The sequence below is a fragment of the Leuresthes tenuis genome, unplaced genomic scaffold, assembly GCF_036924035.1.
Source record: "Leuresthes tenuis unplaced genomic scaffold, fLeuTen1.0.hap1 SCAF_22, whole genome shotgun sequence".
NCBI classification, from domain to species: Eukaryota; Metazoa; Chordata; class Actinopteri; order Atheriniformes; family Atherinopsidae; genus Leuresthes; species Leuresthes tenuis.
Window position 1 is genome coordinate 12,812,103 of NW_027325376.1, and position 20,751 is coordinate 12,832,853.

The 20,751-nt window shown below is 40.7% G+C and overlaps 2 protein-coding genes across 2 annotated transcripts in view; one reads left to right on the top strand and one right to left on the bottom strand.

The window, feature by feature from the left end:
• Positions 1–19,500, top strand: part of epoa (erythropoietin a) — a 153,995-nt gene extending 134,495 nt beyond the window's left edge. Inside the window, exon 6 of the transcript XR_011909777.1 lies at positions 19,490–19,500. The gene's annotated coding sequence lies outside the window, so the exon portion shown is untranslated. The remainder of the gene's footprint in view (positions 1–19,489) is intronic.
• Positions 1–20,751, bottom strand: part of nlgn2a (neuroligin 2a) — a 184,232-nt gene that overhangs the window by 58,806 nt on the left and 104,675 nt on the right. Inside the window, exon 6 of the mRNA XM_072375980.1 lies at positions 8,032–8,181. Coding sequence (XP_072232081.1) covers positions 8,032–8,181 — 150 coding nt within the window. The remainder of the gene's footprint in view (positions 1–8,031; positions 8,182–20,751) is intronic.

Genomic DNA, 20,751 nt, shown 5'->3' on the forward strand with positions numbered 1-20,751 from the left:
TGTTTGTGACATGCTGGCTCTGTGATGGATTGGTAACCAGTTCAGGGTGTACACCAGACTCTGTGCAACCCTAAGCAGGATAAAGCAGGTGTGGAAAATGAACAAGTGAATTAATGCGACAAGCTGCTACTAAGAAAGTGCCTAAAGATACTATTTAAAATTGGTTCTCTGCAAAGTTGTCAGTTATGTGTAGACAAAACACTGGCTCATCCATTGAGTCAGGTGCATTTTTTAAGTTTCAATGCTTCATAGGTCAGTGTTCAGTGGCTTAACAAACAAAAACACATTTTGCTAAAAATGGCCAGGTACAAGGAGTGGACCGAAAGTAAGTGGGAAAAGAAGCCAATTTCCAAAGAAAACTTCAAAAGACTCAAAAAGCCTGGAGAGGTACTGATCAATACCAGTTTTAAATGTTTTACAAGAAAGTAATGAGGGCTGGCTCAAGACCTTTGCACAACCTTACATACTTCATATTTTACAGGCACAAATTAACAATAATCAATTAACAATAAGAATTTATAAAAGGGAGAAGAAACACAAAGCAGTCGTGCATAGCTGCCATTTTAGTAGATGAGAAAGAATAACTGAATTGCCATCCAACTGTTCTGTATCTCTGGAGCAGCCTTGAAAATGATTAAATACCTTTTACCTTTTATAGATCCATTCATATCTAAAACTCTAAGAAAATGTCACCACTCACACACATATTATCTTCTGGTCCACATACTTTAATATTCTAAATGGCTTCTTAAATGGCCCAAGGTTTTAGTTGTTGCTGTAGTTATTAGATGACAGTCGTATTTAACAGCTGCAGAGATAGAGACCTCCAGCAGAGAGGCACTAATAGCTTCCGGAGAAGACTAGCATGTACAGTAAGGCAATTCAATGTGGAGATAGTTGGAAGAGGCATTAAAACCTCTAAATTTACATGATGACAAAACCCTGCACCCGCAGCTCTTTTTTTTCCACATATAACATAACAGACAAGTGACAGCCATAACTTCACACCTATTCCAGCAGAATTACTGAGAACAGTTGGAGGAAAATCTAAGAAATCACTCAAGAGTGCAAAGTTGTCGAAAAAGCCTTCTGTTTTAGTGAACCCTTCAAGTAAGAAACACAGAGCCTACAGAGCAGAGGAACAAAAATACACAGCACTGTTGAATCATTATGCCATATGTTAATTATAACGAGCAGATTTCAGATACTGACTGCTTATCTTTGAAGCAGTGGTGTTTACGCTCACGGACAGCCTGTCTTTATGAGTGCCAGTCTGTATGTGCAGATGCATGTGGATGCTATCTTGGCTCCCAAAACATCTCTGCCGTCCCTGTGGGAGAACTATGTCTCCCAGTTAGCCCTGTGGTACTGCGCTACGATTCAAATGGCTGTCATCCCGCTGTAATGATGATCCATCTGCAGCTATTACTCGGCCATGGTTTCACACTTACAAAGCTGATTGTTTGACATGTGAAACATACATCAGCATAATCTGCCCCATAACTCAGTTTTTAAAAGAGTGCCCACAGCATATCACGGGGGAGGGAGGAAAGATGGACGAAAGCGAAATAGAACGAGAGACAAGAATGAAAGTGGACAGAGACGCAGAGTTCAAGTTTCTGTGTGCAGCATTTTACAGGATCTATTAGCATAAATGCAAAAGAACATTCCTAACCAAGATTCCAATAGTGTAGAACCATGTCAAAAAAATACTGCTGTTTTTGTTACCTGAGAACAAGCCAATTTCATCTGCAGATGGCACAGGTCCTCTTCCACCGAGTCTGCCATCTTGTATTGTTGAGTTCCAACAGCCCAGAGCGGACAAATCAAATAACGGCTCTAGAAAGCTTTTATAGGCAGTCCACTTCTGACTAGTTGTTACAAAATCCTTTCACTGCTCCCTTAAGTTGGAAAGAAGCTAATTTAAACTATATAATGAACTATATAATTTATATGAACTTTTCTTCCTATGAGCCAGACAAGGACATTTATCTAGTTGTAAATTTGCTCATTAGCCCTAATACACAAGCTAGTTTAATAATGTTAACTGTCTTATGCAGGTAAAGCTGACACTAAAACTGAAGCCCCTGGAGGCTTACATCCTCACTACATTTCCCAAATCTGTACAACAGTGGCTAAGGGTGGAAAATCCCTGAAAAAATAAATTTTAATGCCTCTTAGTTACTACCTTTTATGACAATATCCTTCAAGCGAACACGGGTGTGAATGATTAACTGCTTTGTAAAACTGCCAGACATCTCTGAAGTCAAGGAGACAAAATACCTTTTAAAGTTTCATTGCCTGGATTATTTCTAAGAAAAGAGTTCCTTCTGAAAATGACCACAGCTCTGTCCAAAGGCACTGAACAGTTGGGGTAAAAGCTTAAAATCCCTTTTCTCATCTCCTTTTGGCATTCAAGACGTGCCATTACAGATGGGATTAATTTTCTTGTGGGAATGAGGTTAACACTGATGGCAGAGTTGCATGTTCTGGAAGGGTGACTCTATAGGAGGAGAGAACGTGAGAAAAGAGACTAAGCAAAGCAAAATAGAGGAGGCGATGGGGAAAGAAAGCTAAAAAGCAAGAGACATGTCAGGCGAGGGAGTTTTGAGGACTAACAGAGGAGAAACAACATCTGGGGAGCGAAGAAGAGAAGTTCTGAGAGGTGTCTGAAAACATGCCTGTGACTGCGTTAATGTGTGTGCCACCTGCTCATGGGAGTACATGTCAGTCTGTGTGTGTGTGTGTGTGTGTGATGCAGGCCAGCTGACGTGCTAATCCCCTCTCGGACGACACTGGACCAGTCTATCCTCTTTCTCAAAGTCACACTCTTTACCACCCAGCAGCGAGACACACAGATATGTAAGACAACATGGCCCTCCTTGCTCCCCCTCACGAAGAGTCAATAGGACTTTGCTCATCAATTCTGCTGGGGGTTGCTATGGAGACTGAGCATAGTGCAAGTGTGTGCGCAACAGTTTGGCAGAGGTGTTCAGCCGGTGTGTGTCTTAATATCTTCTCTGGTCCTGTCAGGTCACGTTTCATACCGATTTCTTCTCAGAAGATGAACACACACAGACGCACACATTAAAGACCCCCTGCCGAAGGCTTGAGAAGGCATTTTTCACATCCACACTCTCTGAATACCAATTCAAAAGGAGTAGCAAGTGAGTGTGAGGCAGAATCTTTTTTTGAACACAAGTTTGTGTGCATGTGTGTGTGCATCTGAGTGCAGTCAATGTATTTAAGAGCTAGCCAGCGTTGTTGCAGAACATTCTGCATGCATATGCACAGTAAGCAGTACAGACTATATACAATTGTGCTCTAGATGCCTGTCTGCTCTGGTGCATGCTCAAAAGCGGCTATGCAGGTTTTATTTTTAGCATCAGAGGCAAATGGAGCCCCTCGCCCCCCTCCTTCATCCCCTTCCTCTTGCTCTCTGCCCTCACTCTCATCTCTCTCCTACTGTCACTTCTCTCATCTAACAAAATCTCTCACAGTATATTGTGTATGTGTGTCTTTTGCTTATGATCACATACAGCTTGTGTTGTGTGCTACATGTCGTTGTAAGAGTTGCAGCACCAAAAACTGCTCAAAGCTCTGTACAGCACTGTTCCACTTCTCTGCTCTCATCATGACTGTTAATGTTTGAACAAACGCAAAGCTTCACTTTCATTTCTCCCTACTGCTTTTGTACCCCACTGAGTGTGTCTCACATCGGCAGTGGAGGGATATAAAAACCTGACTGGGGTGGAGGTGACGTTATGTACTGTAAGCATGTCTGTCGCTGAGGAAGCCAAGGCAAGGTCAAGTGCTTAGTGGCCTGGTAAAGCTTTTCATTACATATTTAACTCCACCAAATTCCCTGCAGACACCTCACTGGAGACTGCCTGCTGCTCGTTTCTCCTTTCTCCCCTCCAGCCTGTCAGACCGCACATGGATATATTTCTATATTAGCATATGGACAGAGTTAGGCATGTCTGTGAGTGTGTGTGATGGCATGATCGTTAGTGTTTGCCTAATGCTGGCGGCAGGGCTGGATAAGCAGCTGTTACCAAGTGTATCAGTGGAGGCAGAGACAAAAGATGACCTCTTTCAATCAGCCAGATGGAAAAAAGATTGGGATTTAGATTCCCCGCCCTCTGTTACTGCCGTTATTGCCTGCCTGTGCTTGGTGTCATCACTCAGGATACTTTAGCTTGATACCAGCCTATGATCTCTTATCTTTCATGGTCACTCAACCTTAGTGAGAGGTTTAGGCACTCAAATGGAATCCAAATGTCTTGGTTAGGTTTAAGAAAAGATCATTGGGCTAAAACACAAAATGTTCACATGACATGACAAGATGCCATCATATGGGTTGTTTAAGTTATGCGATTTCTCACATGTACTTAATCATATGGACGTTAAGGGTCTCATATTTTTCAAATGTAAAGTCAACATATGGTGTAATTTTCTGCAGTTTTGCAGTGATTACATCAGTTTTTGTGTGCGTGCAAAGGCAACAACCACAGAATAAACTCTGCTTTAATGATAGAAACATAAAGTGAAGACTCAAGCCAGTTAGAAGGCTGAAATGGCATCAATGAGATTCTCATAAATAGAAATCAGAAATCTAATTTAGATACATACAGGAGCCGGCTCAATGACATTTCAGAGAAGTTTTCTTCACTTGTGAGTGATCATTACATACTTGCTGCCATTGAACAGAAATAAATTCTAAGTTTCTATATTTTAGTACCTCAAAAGAAAACCAGGTGTTGAACAGTGAAAGATTATCAAGTATGTTCTGTGTGGTTGGAGCCTGAAGGGGAAAAATATTCACAAAATGAGAAAACTACTGAAGCAACTTCAATGCAGCGCTGATATTTCACTTTTCAGATACAGTGTGTGTCAGTATTGTTTTAAAGGACTCGCTCTGAATCTTAATTCATGGGAGTTAATTTAAATAGACTCATCTCGAGCTGTAATCATTTATATGATCAGGGTAATCAAATATATTCTAAATTAAAAGCACACAGTGATTGAACACTTTGCAAACCTCTAAGTAATTTGTGGACGTCTAAGTAAACCCAAATCAAAGAAGTGAACTCTTGCGCAATTAACTTCATCCATCATCCAGTATGTGCATGAGAGCTCTGACACTTGACTTTGAAGATTATCTTACACCAAGATTTCAGTCTGCACGGAAGTACAGATACAAAACCCACTATTGACTTTAGATTTCTGTCACCACATGTGGTGCCTGTATCAATAATTCCTGCACTGCCTTTCCAAATCGGCATGTCGGATTGCTGAGGCAAGAACACAAACACAGCGGAAACCATCACACAGTGTATCTGCAGAGCAGACATTGATATGCATGAATGCATGCTGCTACACATGCATGATGCACACCACTTCTAAACAGTGTTGTATTAAAAAAAATGCACACTTCGAACCCTCACACTGGCTTTGCTATGTGGCTCTGTCAACGGAAAATACAATCCATCACACGGGATGCACAGGGTGAAAGATTACTCACATTTCTACCAATCATAGCCAAATTGCAACTGGATGGCTCTCATATTTAGGAGATAGCTGTGGCTGTCTCTTTGCATACAAATTACAACGTCTCCCTCTCAGTTTGAGTTCTCTTTGACTCAAGGAATGTGCTGAAAAAGCAGCACAGAGAAGAGGTGCCACCGGAGCCGTTCAGAGAAGATGTGAAAGATGTTGTGGAAAAAATATTCTAAACCTAAGAATAAATAAATACTTAAATAAATAAGTCTTCGCATATGCGCATCCAGCAACACTTGGAAATTACACTAACCCACACAACATACTAACATACACAACTTAGAGTACCTGCTGATAGTTCTGACTCATTTCATGGTTGTTTCAAACTAAACTTCTCCCGTTAGTAATCCACTTATTTAGATGCTTTCTGCATAGGATTATTTTTTATCCATCCGAAGCTCAACATACCCAGCTAAAGCTGGCATAAAACAACACTATAAAGATAAACTCTAAACTCGGCATGACTGAGTCGTGCAGTAAGACGTTGTCTCATAAGCCCATTTTGTTGCAATTAGTAACTGTCACAAATGGATTAAAGCATTAGCAGATCTCATAATAAACTCCATAAACTGACATATATGAGTCATTTTTTTTACTTCACTCATGAATATAAGAGATATTTAGGGTCTAAGTGGGAATATTGTACTCACAATAATAAGTCCTGTACTTGAGAACTAAGCACCATTCCCACAATAGAAGGATGATATGCCAGCAGTTTCATCAGCTCATTGAAACCACTTTAATTATGGAGGAAGAAACATTTATAGGAAAACTGTGAACATGTTTGCTCAGTAGATCAGGCAGAAAATTAGGTGTCTTCGTCTGATCAAAACTTCCAAAATGCTCTGCTAAGCAGTGAGTCAGGATCAGGGATGCTGCCAGGAAACAGATTCAGTTAACCAGTAACATGGCAACACTTCATAAAGGATATTCTATCCAGTAACATTGCCATGCCCCAATACTTGATGGGAATAAACATGTTTTTGCATTTGAAAGTGAGCACAATCTAAAACAACAATGAAAATCATTAAAAAGAAAAAATCACATCCAGCTGCAGATTGTATTTTCTTAAGAAAAAAATGCTAATGAACTAAGTGAAGATGCACTAGAAGCAAACACTTTAGGGAAGAACATGCAAATGAAAATCTGTCACTACTGTAAAAGCAGTGAAAGTGCTAGAAAAAACAACACATTAATGTTGTTTAAGAGAGCCACTAAACAAATCAAAGCCTTTCTGAAACAGCTTCCAGGAGCTGACTCTCTTCAACTAATGAAATATCTAATGCACTTAGTTTCTTTTAGTTAGCACCTGCCTCCTTAGAGGCATGTTCCTCCTCTCAAAGCCAAATTACTTGCTCTCAATGGAGCGAGACAGAGTGCGGTGAGTAACAAAGAGGAGAAGTCGAGTGTATTTTCAGGGAAAGGATGACGAGCTCGTGCTGAAGAGCATATTTGTCTATGGTAGATCTCACAGCGACCTGAGCAGACTGAATACTGCGTGCAACATTTGGCCTGTAAAGCCACCTTAAACACTTCCCAAATCCCTCACTTTTACTCCACCGCGTCTGCTGCATCATAACCAAACCTCTCCTTCCAAAACACTCTGTAGAAGGATTTCCTCCTTTACAGTCTTTGCCCTTTGTGGAATGACTTACACAGCTACAAAGTAGACATTTAGAGTTTGGAGATGCAGGACAAGGCGTGCAGTTACTTTGAGTTGTGAGGTGCATTTCTGTGTCAGTAAAAGGGTGCATTTGCATGCTTGTTCCCCTCTTTGAAACTTGTCTCATAAAGCTTTTTCTATGAGTTTTACTGGCAAATAGAGGACTCAGCAGACCAATGGATAACAGAATGGCATATGAGGGTAAGATGTGGTGCATGACAATAAGTCTATTTGAGCATTTAGAAAAAGACAACAAAAAAAAAATCATATATATATACTAGAATATATGGATCTTGCGCAAGCCACTGATTACTGAATATCTCTTAATTGTAATACTTAGTGCCATTTTGTTACTTCCATCTAATCAAAGTTGAATGTTTATGCAGTGACTTAACAAGATATGAGAAGGCTCAAGACTGCTACTACTACACTTTAAATATCCAGTATCATCAAATGCTCGCATTAAGCTTTACTGATTGACTGCTAGCATGAATGCAGGTCTTTTACTGTAGTGTGAGGGTCCGCACAAAACTTTTACAATTACTAGACAAGAATAATTAGCAAAAGAAATCGAACCACTAAGGGAGTGAGCCCTCATGTCTGCACTGTTCGTCATTATGCTGATGAACTTTATTAAAGTCATCCATCATCGACGAAATCAATTCAAATAAAAGATGTGGAATCTACTGAGAGGAGCCTGACTTGTGAGTTTTCAAAAATGACTGATGGGCTAATGGGGTGCGAATAAAAGTGTGTGAGTTTATGAGCTCAATATTCTGAATAGATGTGTAAAATTCAAGACCTCTTACCGAGCACACCCAGCCGGTAGTTCATGGTCACGACGATCACGTTGCCATAGGCAGCGAGAACGCTGGCATCAAACATGTTCCCGGTGCCTTCCATGTAGGAACCTCCATGAATAAACAGCATCACAGGCTTCTTCCTGCGATCGCGGATATCTGCGCACACGCACATAGAGAGAAAAAAGTCAATAAATGTATTTACACATCTCATATTCTCTTTATTCAATTTATTCATGGCCTAACACAATGTTGATTAAACAGCAAAACTGCTCAGATGAATGAAAACACAGAATAGTACCATTCCCTGCAGCTGGATGTCAAATAAAAAAAAATTAGCTTGACGTCATTTAGAGTGCTAGCATCAAATAGTGACTAGAGACAACAGCAAGACTGTAGTTTAATGTTTCCTTGTGATTAAAGTAATAATGCCTGACTTGTGGTGACTATCTGAGTGAAGATGCATGTAATGACAGCCTTTCTTTTACTTTGAGCCCCAGACAGACCAACACTGATGCATGGAATGACATATGACATATATATATATATATATACATATAGGCCCCAGATGTGGAGCCTTCCATCAGAAGAAGAACATTCTGTGTGCAATCAGCAGATAATAAAAGGCCACTGGCACTTAATATATCACGTGTACACTGAATTTCCATAATTTTTGCATTTTATTTTTTTTACCTTGGAGGTTGGAACTCCCATAAATGCAAAGTGCAACTTGCCCTGAGCTGCACGGACAGCCATATCAAACTATTTCTAGGTCAATTCCCCTGTGGAGAATCTTTAGAAAACAGGATTTTCTTGGATGCTATCATTCTTCACTGGCACAGATTGTTAGTGGGCCTTGCCTTGAGGCACAAAATGGGAAAGATAACTAAAATGTCTCAAATAAAAATTGGATGTTCAATCATCCAAAAACAGAGTTAAGGTTGAGGGTTGCTTCTTATTTGTTTGCTTATTTCATGTAACATTTTTGCAGAGAGGTGACTTCACATGTAAATTAAAAGTTGTAATTTTCTGTTTCATTTTTATTTTAAACATTTTTAAAACATAATATTTCTACACTTGTGTCTTTTTTTAAAGTTGTACTTCAGCTTCAAAAGTGCTGCATAAATACCTTGATATGAGTTGACCGCGTTCTAGATCTATGAACTAATGTTACCTTTTAAACAGGGATTTTTTGGGGGGATTTTCTGAATTGTAAACCAAAACTGATGATCACCAAGTAAGACAAGGAGAGGTTTTCAGACAACAATCTGATGTCAGCCATGAGAGTTTTCAACAGACGCCCACTCCTGCAGTGCTGTGTGTGCATGCAGGATGGTACCTGATGGGCCCTCATTGGCCTTTGAACCATTCTCCCAGCTGACTGTGGCCAATGATACTCCAGCCTGCCAGGAGCCCATGGTAGCATATGGCACACAGGACTTAGCACTGTGGCACAATGACAGCCCCTGTTGGCTTCTGCGTGTGCATGTGTGAGCGTAAGTTAGGTGCCTGAAGATATGAGAGAGCAATAGAGCATATCAACCACATAAATAACCACGATGGCATCTGTTATAATGGGGAAAGAGAGAAGGAGGGAGTTTGGCTTCCTTTGAAACTTGCTTTTCTAAACCTGTTTGGGCGAAATACCTGCTGAAACATGCATCACGTGATAGAGTGGGGTATCGCATGTGCTCACATGTATACACAGCCATGACAGTAAAACAGGTGCATCAGTCCGGTAGACACACTTGATTTAGGGAGGGAGAATATTAAAGCCAGCTGCAATGGAGAGTCGCTATGGCAACTGCTTCATTTTGACTTGCTTCCGTCCCACTCTTCTCTCTCCAACCCACGTGGACAATGTCCCATTGACTGTTGCTGTGGCAACATATTGCTCTGTCGCATCTCTAACCCTGTGATGCCCTTTGCCACATTTCCACCTGCGAGTCATTTTATTAGCGGCAAATGACCACACACACACACCTGCTACACACACACGTCTGCATTCTGCAATAGGTGACGAAGACTGACAGCCTCTGGCATTGTGGGAGACAGAATGCAGATGAACTCATGTACCCACCCACACCCTTATGAGACACAAACACACACTCTGAGCAGGCTGTCATGGTTGACCTGTAGACTCTGTGCCCATGGATCACTTACAGGGCCAATCGCTGGCTGTGGCACGGTGACAGATAGGACTGAGGCCCTCGGGGGCTACAAGCTCTTCCTCTCTCTCCCTCCTCCATCCCTTATCATGCTCTGTGTCTCTCTTCCTGCCTCTGGCATGGTCATGTATCAACCTTAACCTAAGTTTTGGATGCAATCCTCGCAGAGAGCTGGACATTCGGGTTTGCAGGCTCAGTTTCACATTTGATCTCTATGTGGGATGAACTCTTTCCAAGGCTGATTCAAACATTTACTACTTCAAAATGGGCACTTTTATTGGATCAAGGTGCTTAAAAAATAACTAATCAGCTCACCAGCTCTATGATGAGCTCTATGCTCTAAACAGGCACTCCACCATCATAGAGGGAGTTGGAAAAATAGGACAGTTTCCACTGTACTATTTTTTTTTCTATGCTTGATTATCAGCAGATGGTACATACTTCCACACAGGCATAAAATAATTTAGGGAGAGAAGATAATAAAATAAGGTTAATAATAAGGTTAGAAATCCACTTATGACAGATAAGAAATACATATTAAAGGGCAAACTCACATTTACAAATAGTTATGAAAGCATGACAGAAAACTGTGAGTAAAATCACATTTCACAGAGATGAAGAAAATCAAATAATAGCCAAACAATGCTGGAAGGAAAAAAAAAGGCCATTCTCAGTAAAACAAGAACAACAGCCGTAAAGACAAAGCAAGATGGTAGAGAGCAGCTGAAGGCCAGTACCCTGAGGAGCTTAGCATGGCTGTTGATCCTTTCAAGCAGAACAGAGACAATGAGACGATTAGGCCTGAACTTGTGTTGAGTGTTCCAGTTTAGTGCACCGCCCACCGTTGCCCTCTGAGGCACCACCCTCTGGGCTCCTGATGAGACGCAGGCCTTCGTCTCCACTGTGTTATCAACTGACTGATTAGTCTTGAGGGATGAAGCATGGCCTGCTGTGTTGTGTACGTCACTGCTGGGTGCTGATTTTATGAAAATTAATGTTTGCTGTCAGTAGACACCGACACTTCCAAGGGAGAGAATAGACTGATGTGCAGTTAATTGGAATAGGTGAATTTCACAGTTTAACTGGATGGAAGAATTTTAAATTCATGCAAATGTTTTTGCTGTTTATCATTGAAACGCTGAAGGTAAGTTGAGGATGAAGTTAATCATGCCTCACTGGTTCTTTCCCTGAGTTACATCAGGAGAGGGATGTGTGGGGCAGCATAAACAGCATTTAAATTTTTTTTATTATAACAGAGAGTGTAGGAGGCTGCTTTGATATCATCATTCCATATGTTAATATGTGCTAGATAAGATGACAGTATGGGGCTTTCCTTCCAGAGAGCCAAAAGATATTGAATCATGTGGAGGTAAAAGTTCAACGTAAAGGGGAACAGATGGTTTTAAAGCAATCGACTTTGTGCATTTTTCCACCACTATCTTGCCTGCATATAAGGTAGAGATAAATATTGACCCTTTACTCTTGGGCTTGGAATAGTATTAACAAGGAAAATTCCTCATAGCAATCGAAGACTGCCGTGTGTGCAAATACACTGAAGCCTTTTGTACCAGTGGTCCAATTAACAGTACGGTTACAGAGTAGGGAAAATATTTCTACAAGGGATAATATATTCTGTAGTCTGTAAATTTAGGAATCGTGGCCTGGAAATATTATAAACAGCACAGCTTCAATGTCCAGGTCAAGCAGCTGAAATATGCAGATCTATCCTTTCCGTGCCCACATGTAGCTTCCTCAATAAGCAAAGCTTTACTTTAGAACAGTAATTATTTTTGCTGGAGCTCCAAATGAAGCCACAGGAGTCCGTGTAAATGTTTTCCCCTGCACACTCTCATGAAAAGCCTCAAAAGAGTTTAATTTGATCATAGAACAGTGTTATGATGCTCCAAAACAACAGACCAAGTTCCAGTCTAATGTACTGCAATTCTTTACATCCATATAATTTTTACTAATACATCTATACTGATGGTCTGTCAGTGTCAAGAATCATGTCACCTGGAGACAAAGCTTGAGTAGGTGGTGAGTAGCGTGAGATGAAATGCATTCTGGGAAACTGTGTGGCTTTCGGTCTCAAATGAGAGGAGAATCTTCATGTGTGTGTCAGTAGGAGGTCAGTGGCAGGCTGATGTGACAGAGGGCTGCTGGAGGAGGAGACAGGTGTACGGTGATGAATGGGATGTGATGAGATGCACAGCAGCAGAGCTGACCAGCAAGAAAGGCTAAGGCTTAATCATTAGAGCACAATGGCTCAAGCCAAAGGCCATACTGATTGCATCTGAGATGTGTGTGTATGCGCGTGTGTGTGTCCCAGTGCAGATCCTCTAATGATATCGTGCGAAGCAGAGAGAATCTTCATTGTAATGAGTTTCTATATATAAATACCTTCATTTTACTAAAGTGTTTTAAAGGGTAGCTTAACATTTTATTTAATTACATTTTTTTGGCTATTCATTAACAACACTGATTGACTTATAGATCTATGTGTGCTGTTGTGTTTAACATCAGTGCGGAGCGAAAAATCAACAAGCAGAACTTTTAACATCGACATAACATCTATCTTTTTGCACACTATTACAATATATAAGATAAATGTTCAGTTAAATCCAGCCCAGCCTGATCAGTAATCATGTCACATGAGCATCTGTGCATTATGCAGTGGTATTGTATCCTCAGTCTGTTTTCTCCAAGGCAGCATACTGTATACAGGGAGATACTGCACAGTCTGTGCATTGCAAAATCCTACAAGATAGTATCAGTGCACTACTGAGAGTTCAGGTCTTTTATAACAGATGGATAAAAGCTGTTTAAAAGTCTTAAGGTGCAAGTTCAATAAAAATTAAAGCTCCTCCCAGAAGGAAGCAAATCAAACTGGTGATTGCCTGGTTGAGAAGAGTTCTGTTATATGTTTGTAGAATTGTGTAAACTGTATATAGATCATTGTTCCTGTCTAACCACATATTTTGATGCAAACCAGTGATATCGCACAAAAGCTAGATTAGTGCTTTCTGCCATCCACTCTGTTTGTGGCCATCTAAACACTACCAAGACTTGTAAACTGAGCCGTAGCTGTTGATGTTGCTAGAGGAGCAGTTTAAACCAACAGGTAGTTTGACCAAAGCCTGTCTCATACATTTCAATAAGACCACAAAAAATGTGTCAAACTGTTAAAAAAAAGGGCATAAAGGAGCACAATATGACACCCTTAGGCTCCATCTGTGAAAGCAACAGAGAAAATGTAATGATTGTTCAGTTTCTAAGCATATACTGAAAAACTTTTAATATCTTGGACTGTGGAACTCATAACTTTTCTCGATCTGTCATTTGATCAGGTTGTAATATCAGCCACTATCTAAATAACTTCAGCTGTGACTCATTCAAGTGATGACGAACGCACAAGTTACATGAGCAGCTTTTGATTTCTTTAAAATGTTGTATATACAAGCTGGCCATGACAGAACAGCTTGATCAAATACAATCAGGCTTACATCCTAATACATCTGATATGTACGCAAATCTGTCCACTGTTAACAGTAATTTACCCTTGACACACACATACAAGGATTTTACCATATAGAAAATTGATAAACTAGATTTTATCTTTCACAGCGACTTAGGTTTGATTTTGTTGGTGGCGCTGTCAGTGAAAAGGAAGTGTCAAGAAAAATGTAAAATCTCCCCTACTTTTCAAATATTCTGTATACAGACACACTCTGTCTGCCTGAGCTTATTAGACTGGGGCTGCGGGGACCAGCATGAAGTTTGGATACTAGCTGTTCTGCTGTTTGTACTCTGTCTACACTAAATTCACTCATTCTTGCAACAGCAAGCAAACATCCACCTCACAGCTCAATATGCTTCCAAAGAACAGGCCAACAAACCGTACAGCTAAAAAATAAGCAAACAGATACTTCTCCAAGATATTGGATGTGTCGCTGGTATTTCTCTACCACTGTATAACCATTATCAGAGATATAGTCAAGAAGCATGCTCCATGACCCTAAAAGCCAGGAGAAAAAAAATCTGCATTGGGTTTAGCATCTCCTCCCGTTATTACTTTGTATTAGTGCTGAACACCTTCTCCAACCACATCCTCCTCCCCAAATCCAACAGCCATACTTTTTCTTTCCCTCAGCAGATTAAGCGTGGGCTAGGAACAAAGGAGCAGAGCGAGAAAGAGAGGGAAGATGAGTAGGGCCATTGGGAATTAGAGTAGCCGACCTGGCCTGTCTTACAACAACATGGCTTTATTAGACTCCATAACATCTTCAAAAACACAAGTGCTCCTCTCTAACTTTATCTTCCTGTCCATCCATTGCTCTTTCTCCTTCCTGTCTCCACTCTCAGACTTTTTGTCTCTCACACTTACCTCCAGAGAGCTGCCTGTTGCTCAATCTATCTCATTCTTTCCCTTGGCTTTCATTCTCCAGCAGCAGCTACTCAGGCATCTCTCCTCTTCACCATTCGACTGTTCTTCCTTTCCTTTCATCTTCCACTCTTTTCCCTCTATTTTAATCTGGTCTCTTGCTAGGAAAGTGTATCTGTAACCTCACTCGTACCTCAGCTGGAAGCCGAACATATTTAAACTTCCTGTCTTTGTACTCGGTCGTTTTTCTTCATTTGTCTTCCTCTCTCTGTGTCTTATCTCTGTGTCACAGGGTTTTGCAGCACTTTTTTGTTGAATATTAATGCCCCTTTCTCTCCATTCTCTCACAGAAACAGTTGTGAGATTAGGCTGACTTTTCTTGTTTTCCTCATTATTAAAGAGCGGCTCAATTCCACAAATTGAGTGGATGGGGAGGCGACTAAACAGGCAGACGGCCCTCTCTGTCCTATAAAATGCCAAAGTGCCAAACGCAGCTATTGTTCTCATTTTCCCACCGCTGGCTTCAGCCACTCCCCTTGTAATACTCTTCTTCTTGTTCATTTTCCACATCCCTTTCTTTCAGCTGCAAGCCTTTTGAACTGATTTTGACCCCGATTCTCTTCTTCCTTGTGTGTCTTCCATTTCCTTATATTAATCTCCACAATCTTTCTGCATGAGTAGCAACAGAGGACACAATCTCTATGAAACCTTAAAAAACAAAGTAAATCACATATTCGCTGAAATCTGAAAGAAAATCTGTTCATTACTAAAAAAAACATTTCTTTTTTGCTTAAAGACTGTTGTTATCTCCTTGCTTAACGCCTTTTCAATCCTATTTGGTTTTGTTTTGAGTTTTAGATTAAAAAAAATCTTGGATAATTCTTGTGCATTAAAAATATCCAATCAGGACAAATAACATGACAAGTAATCTATGGAACACAACGCTTTCTATACAAGACTACTCTCACAATTTGGGGAAATTGCTGAGACCTGGAAGAATTTAAATCCAAGGCAAATGATGATATAAATGATAATACTAATAATTAATTTAAAAAACATTGAAGATTTGACCTGCTAAAGCCTAAAACCAGAACAACTGGAAGGAAGAACTGTAAGAACTAGTTCTAATAACTGTATCTGTTGTAAACCTTGGGATACTATCAACCGACATTTATTAATTCTACAAAGCCATCAATAAAGCTCCTTTCACATGAGACTATAAACCCTCAAACACCCACTATAACTTGTTCTTTGTCCTCAGTGGCAGAGGGTATCAGGTGTGTTCAATCCCAGGTCAACTGCAGCAGTCACAGATATTTATCAAGGCTTTAAGCAGCGATGATTCAAGGGACAGCTTTGGTGTTCAAGACACAAAGTAGTCCAACCCGTGCAGGTTGGTCCCCTCTACATTGAAACAAGGTTGTTCAGGTGTCTGGTTAGGATACCGCCTGGTCGCCTTCCTTTGGAGGTTTTCTGGGCATGGGGAGGGGGCCCCAGGACAGACCCAGGACTTGCTGGGGGAATTATATATCCCTTCTGACCTGGGAACACCTCAGGATACCTCAGGAGGAGCTGGAAAGTGTCGCTGGGGAGAGGGATATCTTAGTTTCTCTCCTGAACCTGCTGCCTCCGCGACCTGACTACGGATAAGCAGATGATGGATGGATGGATGGATGGATGGATGGATGGATGGATGGATGGATGGATGGATGGATGGATGGATGGATGGATGGATGGATGGATGGATGGATGGATGGATGGATGGATGGATGGATGGATGGATGGATGGATGGATGGATGGATGGATGGATGGATGGATGGATGGATGGATGGATGGATAATCACCAACTGAAATATTCCTTTCATACATGAAACTGATACGCCAACCTCTGGATAATAATATATGTTGCTTCTATTTACAGTTTGCACTGCGGCAGCTCACTCATAGTCCCATTATGTAGGACTAGCTCACACAATCTACTCTAAATAATACAGTAAAGGCTGTCATATAGTTGAATGCTATGCCTTCCTAATACAGTGGTCAGCAGGGTTCTTTCTGAGAGCAACAACTGATGTGTAAGTGCCAGTAGAATCATGGTACCCATGCTGCTACTGCCAATGGAGCAAGAGTCAGTTACACTTTCCTCCGTAGGTTTATATGCCTTTAATGGACCTGCATATACACACTAATTTTGAGTTTAGCCGGGTTTTAAAGACCTCCATTTCATTCATTCTGACCAGTGCTAATAATCTTGTGCATACTCTTCACCAACTTTACATGGTTTCCTTCAGAAATGCAGTCTTTGGTTTATTGCTACCGATGACGAATCCTTTATCCATCCACAAGTTGGTAATAAGTTTACAATGAAAGCAAAGCCTATGATGGACAGACAAGGCAAGCAATAAAAGAATGAACATCATTTGCACATGGGAATATGGAACACGCCATGGTCGAGCATTGCCATGAACCCAATCTGCTTTTGACCGGACGTAAAACTTCCCCAGCAAGAGGAAGCAACACAAAACTACTCTGTCTAGAGAAATTAAACTAGAGAGATATGCTTATCGAAATTACACCTGCAGGAGTGAATGATGATTTTAATTTCAACTTTGGTCCTCAGGAAGGACCTGCTTTTGGTCTTTTATCAAACAAAATCTGAGAGGGACCTCCAGATGTTAAATTACCACGTTACCTTTTCAAGCCATCACCTACCATCCCCTGCACATACATGACACAAGCTATGTTTTCTCTGAAAAATGCCACCGGTCTTTAATTTTATCTTCTTATCATTTCAGACATTTCATCCAATGTCCAGCGTTTTCACATCTGATTTTTCCATGTTGGAAATATATTATAAAGTTGTACGTTATCTAAATCTAAACCATAACATGTAGCTATAATCATTGTGTTGCATGATGTGCATCACTAATAAAGAGCAATGATGTGAGATTTATGTAGTGCACACACTGTCAGAAACGTCAGTAATGAGAATAAATGGCACAAGAAGGCTTTCAAGCGAGCTTGCATGTGCAAATGCATTGTTCAACTTTGCTATCTGGTTTAGGTTTTACGTTTAAAAATTGAAATGTAATCGGCCGTGTCCCTGCACTCCTCCTTGTCTCACTGCTTTTCTGCCCTCATCTCTGCCCTCATCTCTGCCCTCTCATTATCCCAGGGCCCCTTCCCTCCCGCTTTCTTCCAGCTTGTCTGCTCTCACCACTACCCCACCTTCTGTAACGATCTGGCCATTACTGGGACTGTGGCTCCAGCCCAGGTTTCACGGGGCGTCTGGAGTCTAATTGGGACTGAATAAGTACAAGCGTGTTTTGCTGTCAGGCCTTATTGACTGGGATCCATGGCATTGCTTGGTCACCACTTACCCCTATAGAGATATAATTTGATTAAATTTTGACATACAAACACAAACTCAAAGTAAACACTTGAGCAAAATAAAAACACTATGTAAAACTCTATGTGCATTTAAAAGGGGAAAGGTTTGCCTGCTGGAAATCCATATTGTAACTGTTCATTATTTCATATTTATAGTTTTTATTCGTTAATATATAAAAATATTTTAAAAATTACATATTCGGCTGCCCTGCAGAATGACTGCAAACCTGATGATCCAGGTCAAAAAAACATTTTAAAAAACATTTTTATCAAAGTCATGTAAAAGATAATTGCTTTGTCTATGAAATATCCTAAACTGGCAGTTATAATTTCTCAAAACCTGAGGCTGCTTTTAAATTCCTAACTTTAAGCAACAAGAAAAAAGGGTTTCCAATCAAATATGTGTGAAAAATGACTTGAAATCTTAGCAGACTGTTAAAAGAGTTGCACAATAATTTTCAGTAAACAGGCAAATTGATTTACTGGGTAACTGTCGCAGCTTTCTGGAATTATACTCTTTTGGGCCTGTTTCTATTACATTCATTGTTCATGTTAAGCTGCTGTTTTCAAGGTTTAATTAAACAATAAAAAACATGTGAGACGCACAAAAGCAGAAACAGTTCTTGTATGTTTTCTAATACACAGACCTGCAGAGTACATAACCTTGTGGGTGTTTTATATTCTTGTTCCATTTGTGAGTACTCGTAGCAGGAGAGAAACAATAAATTGGGTGTAGAGAATCTTGGCTGTCCTCTCCGCTCAGGCACCAGGGTTCCCATTAAGTAACGCTGTCAGCTCTGTCACTACCCACCACTCTCCATCTCATACATAACAATACCGCCTTAATTGGAACGCTCTACCAACAGTTACAATACAATCCAGGTGAAAAGACAAACATGAACAAAGTCTAAGCGACAGCATACCCTTACGAAGCATTGCCTGGTAAAATAGAGTGGAACTTTTGTTACTAAGGAAAGCAACTTGGCTCAGCTTGTATCAGCAGAACTGCATGTGTGCGCACAGTGAGAGAAAGGATTCATCGCCCCTGCTGCTCGTGTCAGCGCTGTGTGTGTGCGTTTCCTGCAGTGTGAGCTGTGATCTCTGAGATCCGGCAAGAGGACGACCACGTTTCACCACAGGCCACATGTGTGAGAGCTGATGTGTGCAGCCCTTAATCTGTAACCAGTTTCACAAGGGTGGGGATTTTCCTGCATTTTCCATGTCATCTCAGCAGGAGTGTGGACTATCAGCAGCCACGCACGCGGCTTTCCTGTCCTAACAGTTAATCTGATGATAGAGTTGCATATTCTACTTCTGCTCCAGAGTTATCAGACCTTCAGTCCAGATCACCATTTTTCCTCAGACCAATGTGTTATGGTCCCTGCCAATGAGCCTAAACTCAGCCCTACCAGCCTTTGGCATGTTTAAGGAATTGCTTTGGTTAATAAGATCTATTGAAGGCTTCTGTTCAGGTCTCTAAAATCTGCCACCATTTGGTTCTCTGCAGAAGGTGGTTGCCCTTGAAAGATGTTTTGTCCACCCTCTCATGTGAATCTTATTCAAAGTCCAAGAAAATCTTAGAGAAGTTAATTAACTAATCCTTGATGATTTGAGAGTGATTGAGTTTTCTTCCTAAATACTTGTGATCACAATAATTACAAAAATAACTGTGACTGAAATGGACAGCCCGAGATTGTTATTATCAAATCTCTTTGTGACTAATGAAGTGTGGCATGCACACACAGCTGTGTCACAGTCCTACAACTCATCTATCATCCTTCTTTATCCCTCAAATCCTGATAGTGAAGGCTTGAAACCACAATGCACAAATCCATATTTCTTATCCAGCATTAAGGGAATATGAATAGCCGAGAAACAGCTGCATTTAGGTCAACTGTCACGGATTATCAGCAATCCTCAGTTAGTGCAGCACATTTTTTAAAAACAGTATCAAACAACCTACAGTGTATAATTCAGCAGTGTTTCACTTACATCAATGATCTCAATGATGCCAGCTGCTAGGTCCTCTCTGCAACACATGAGCCAGCCTTCACTGTTGTGTTCCTCAGTCTCTTACAGATGGCAATTTTGGAAAAAGGCAAAATCTCCAAAGACCTTCCAATGGTACCTTCCAATATATTTTTTTTGCCTCCATCTCTCCTTCTCTCCTTTCCCTCCTTCTTACTTTTTGTTTGCCTTGTCAAAGACTTTCAAGCTCAATAAAATATTATCTGTCAGCATGTAGGTGTATTCAACACGGTATTGACACAACCTTGACAAGACGTGGGCAGAACACTGAGGCATGGAGGATGCAGGGAGCTTGAGCAGCAAATGAACGTCAGGCCCGCCGAGAGACGGAGTGATAGAAAGAGACAAGAAATTGAGTCTCTGTAATGTTAAAATAAAGTTACTTTGACAGCACTGTTGATCTTTTCCTGCATGAGATTGTATTTTTTTTCTGCTCTCGGGGTCCGCTGTGCTATCTTTTCCTCTGACATGGTGGTGTTCTCTGCGTCTGGCTGTGGAGTTCTGTTCACTTCTGCTCTGCTTTTCATCTCCCTGTTCCTCTTTGTTGCTATTTCCATTCTCCTTTCATCATCTTTAAATACACAGGACTACTCAGTCTGGTCTCTGTGCCACCTCACTCCATTCAAAATCCTCTTATCAAGTCATTTGTACTCAGCACACAAGAATGTAAAAAAATGGTGATTTAGGAATATAATGGATGTTGGCATGTATATATTCCATTGCTCATTTCTCATGCTTCTTGTGTCCTTGAGTTTTACACT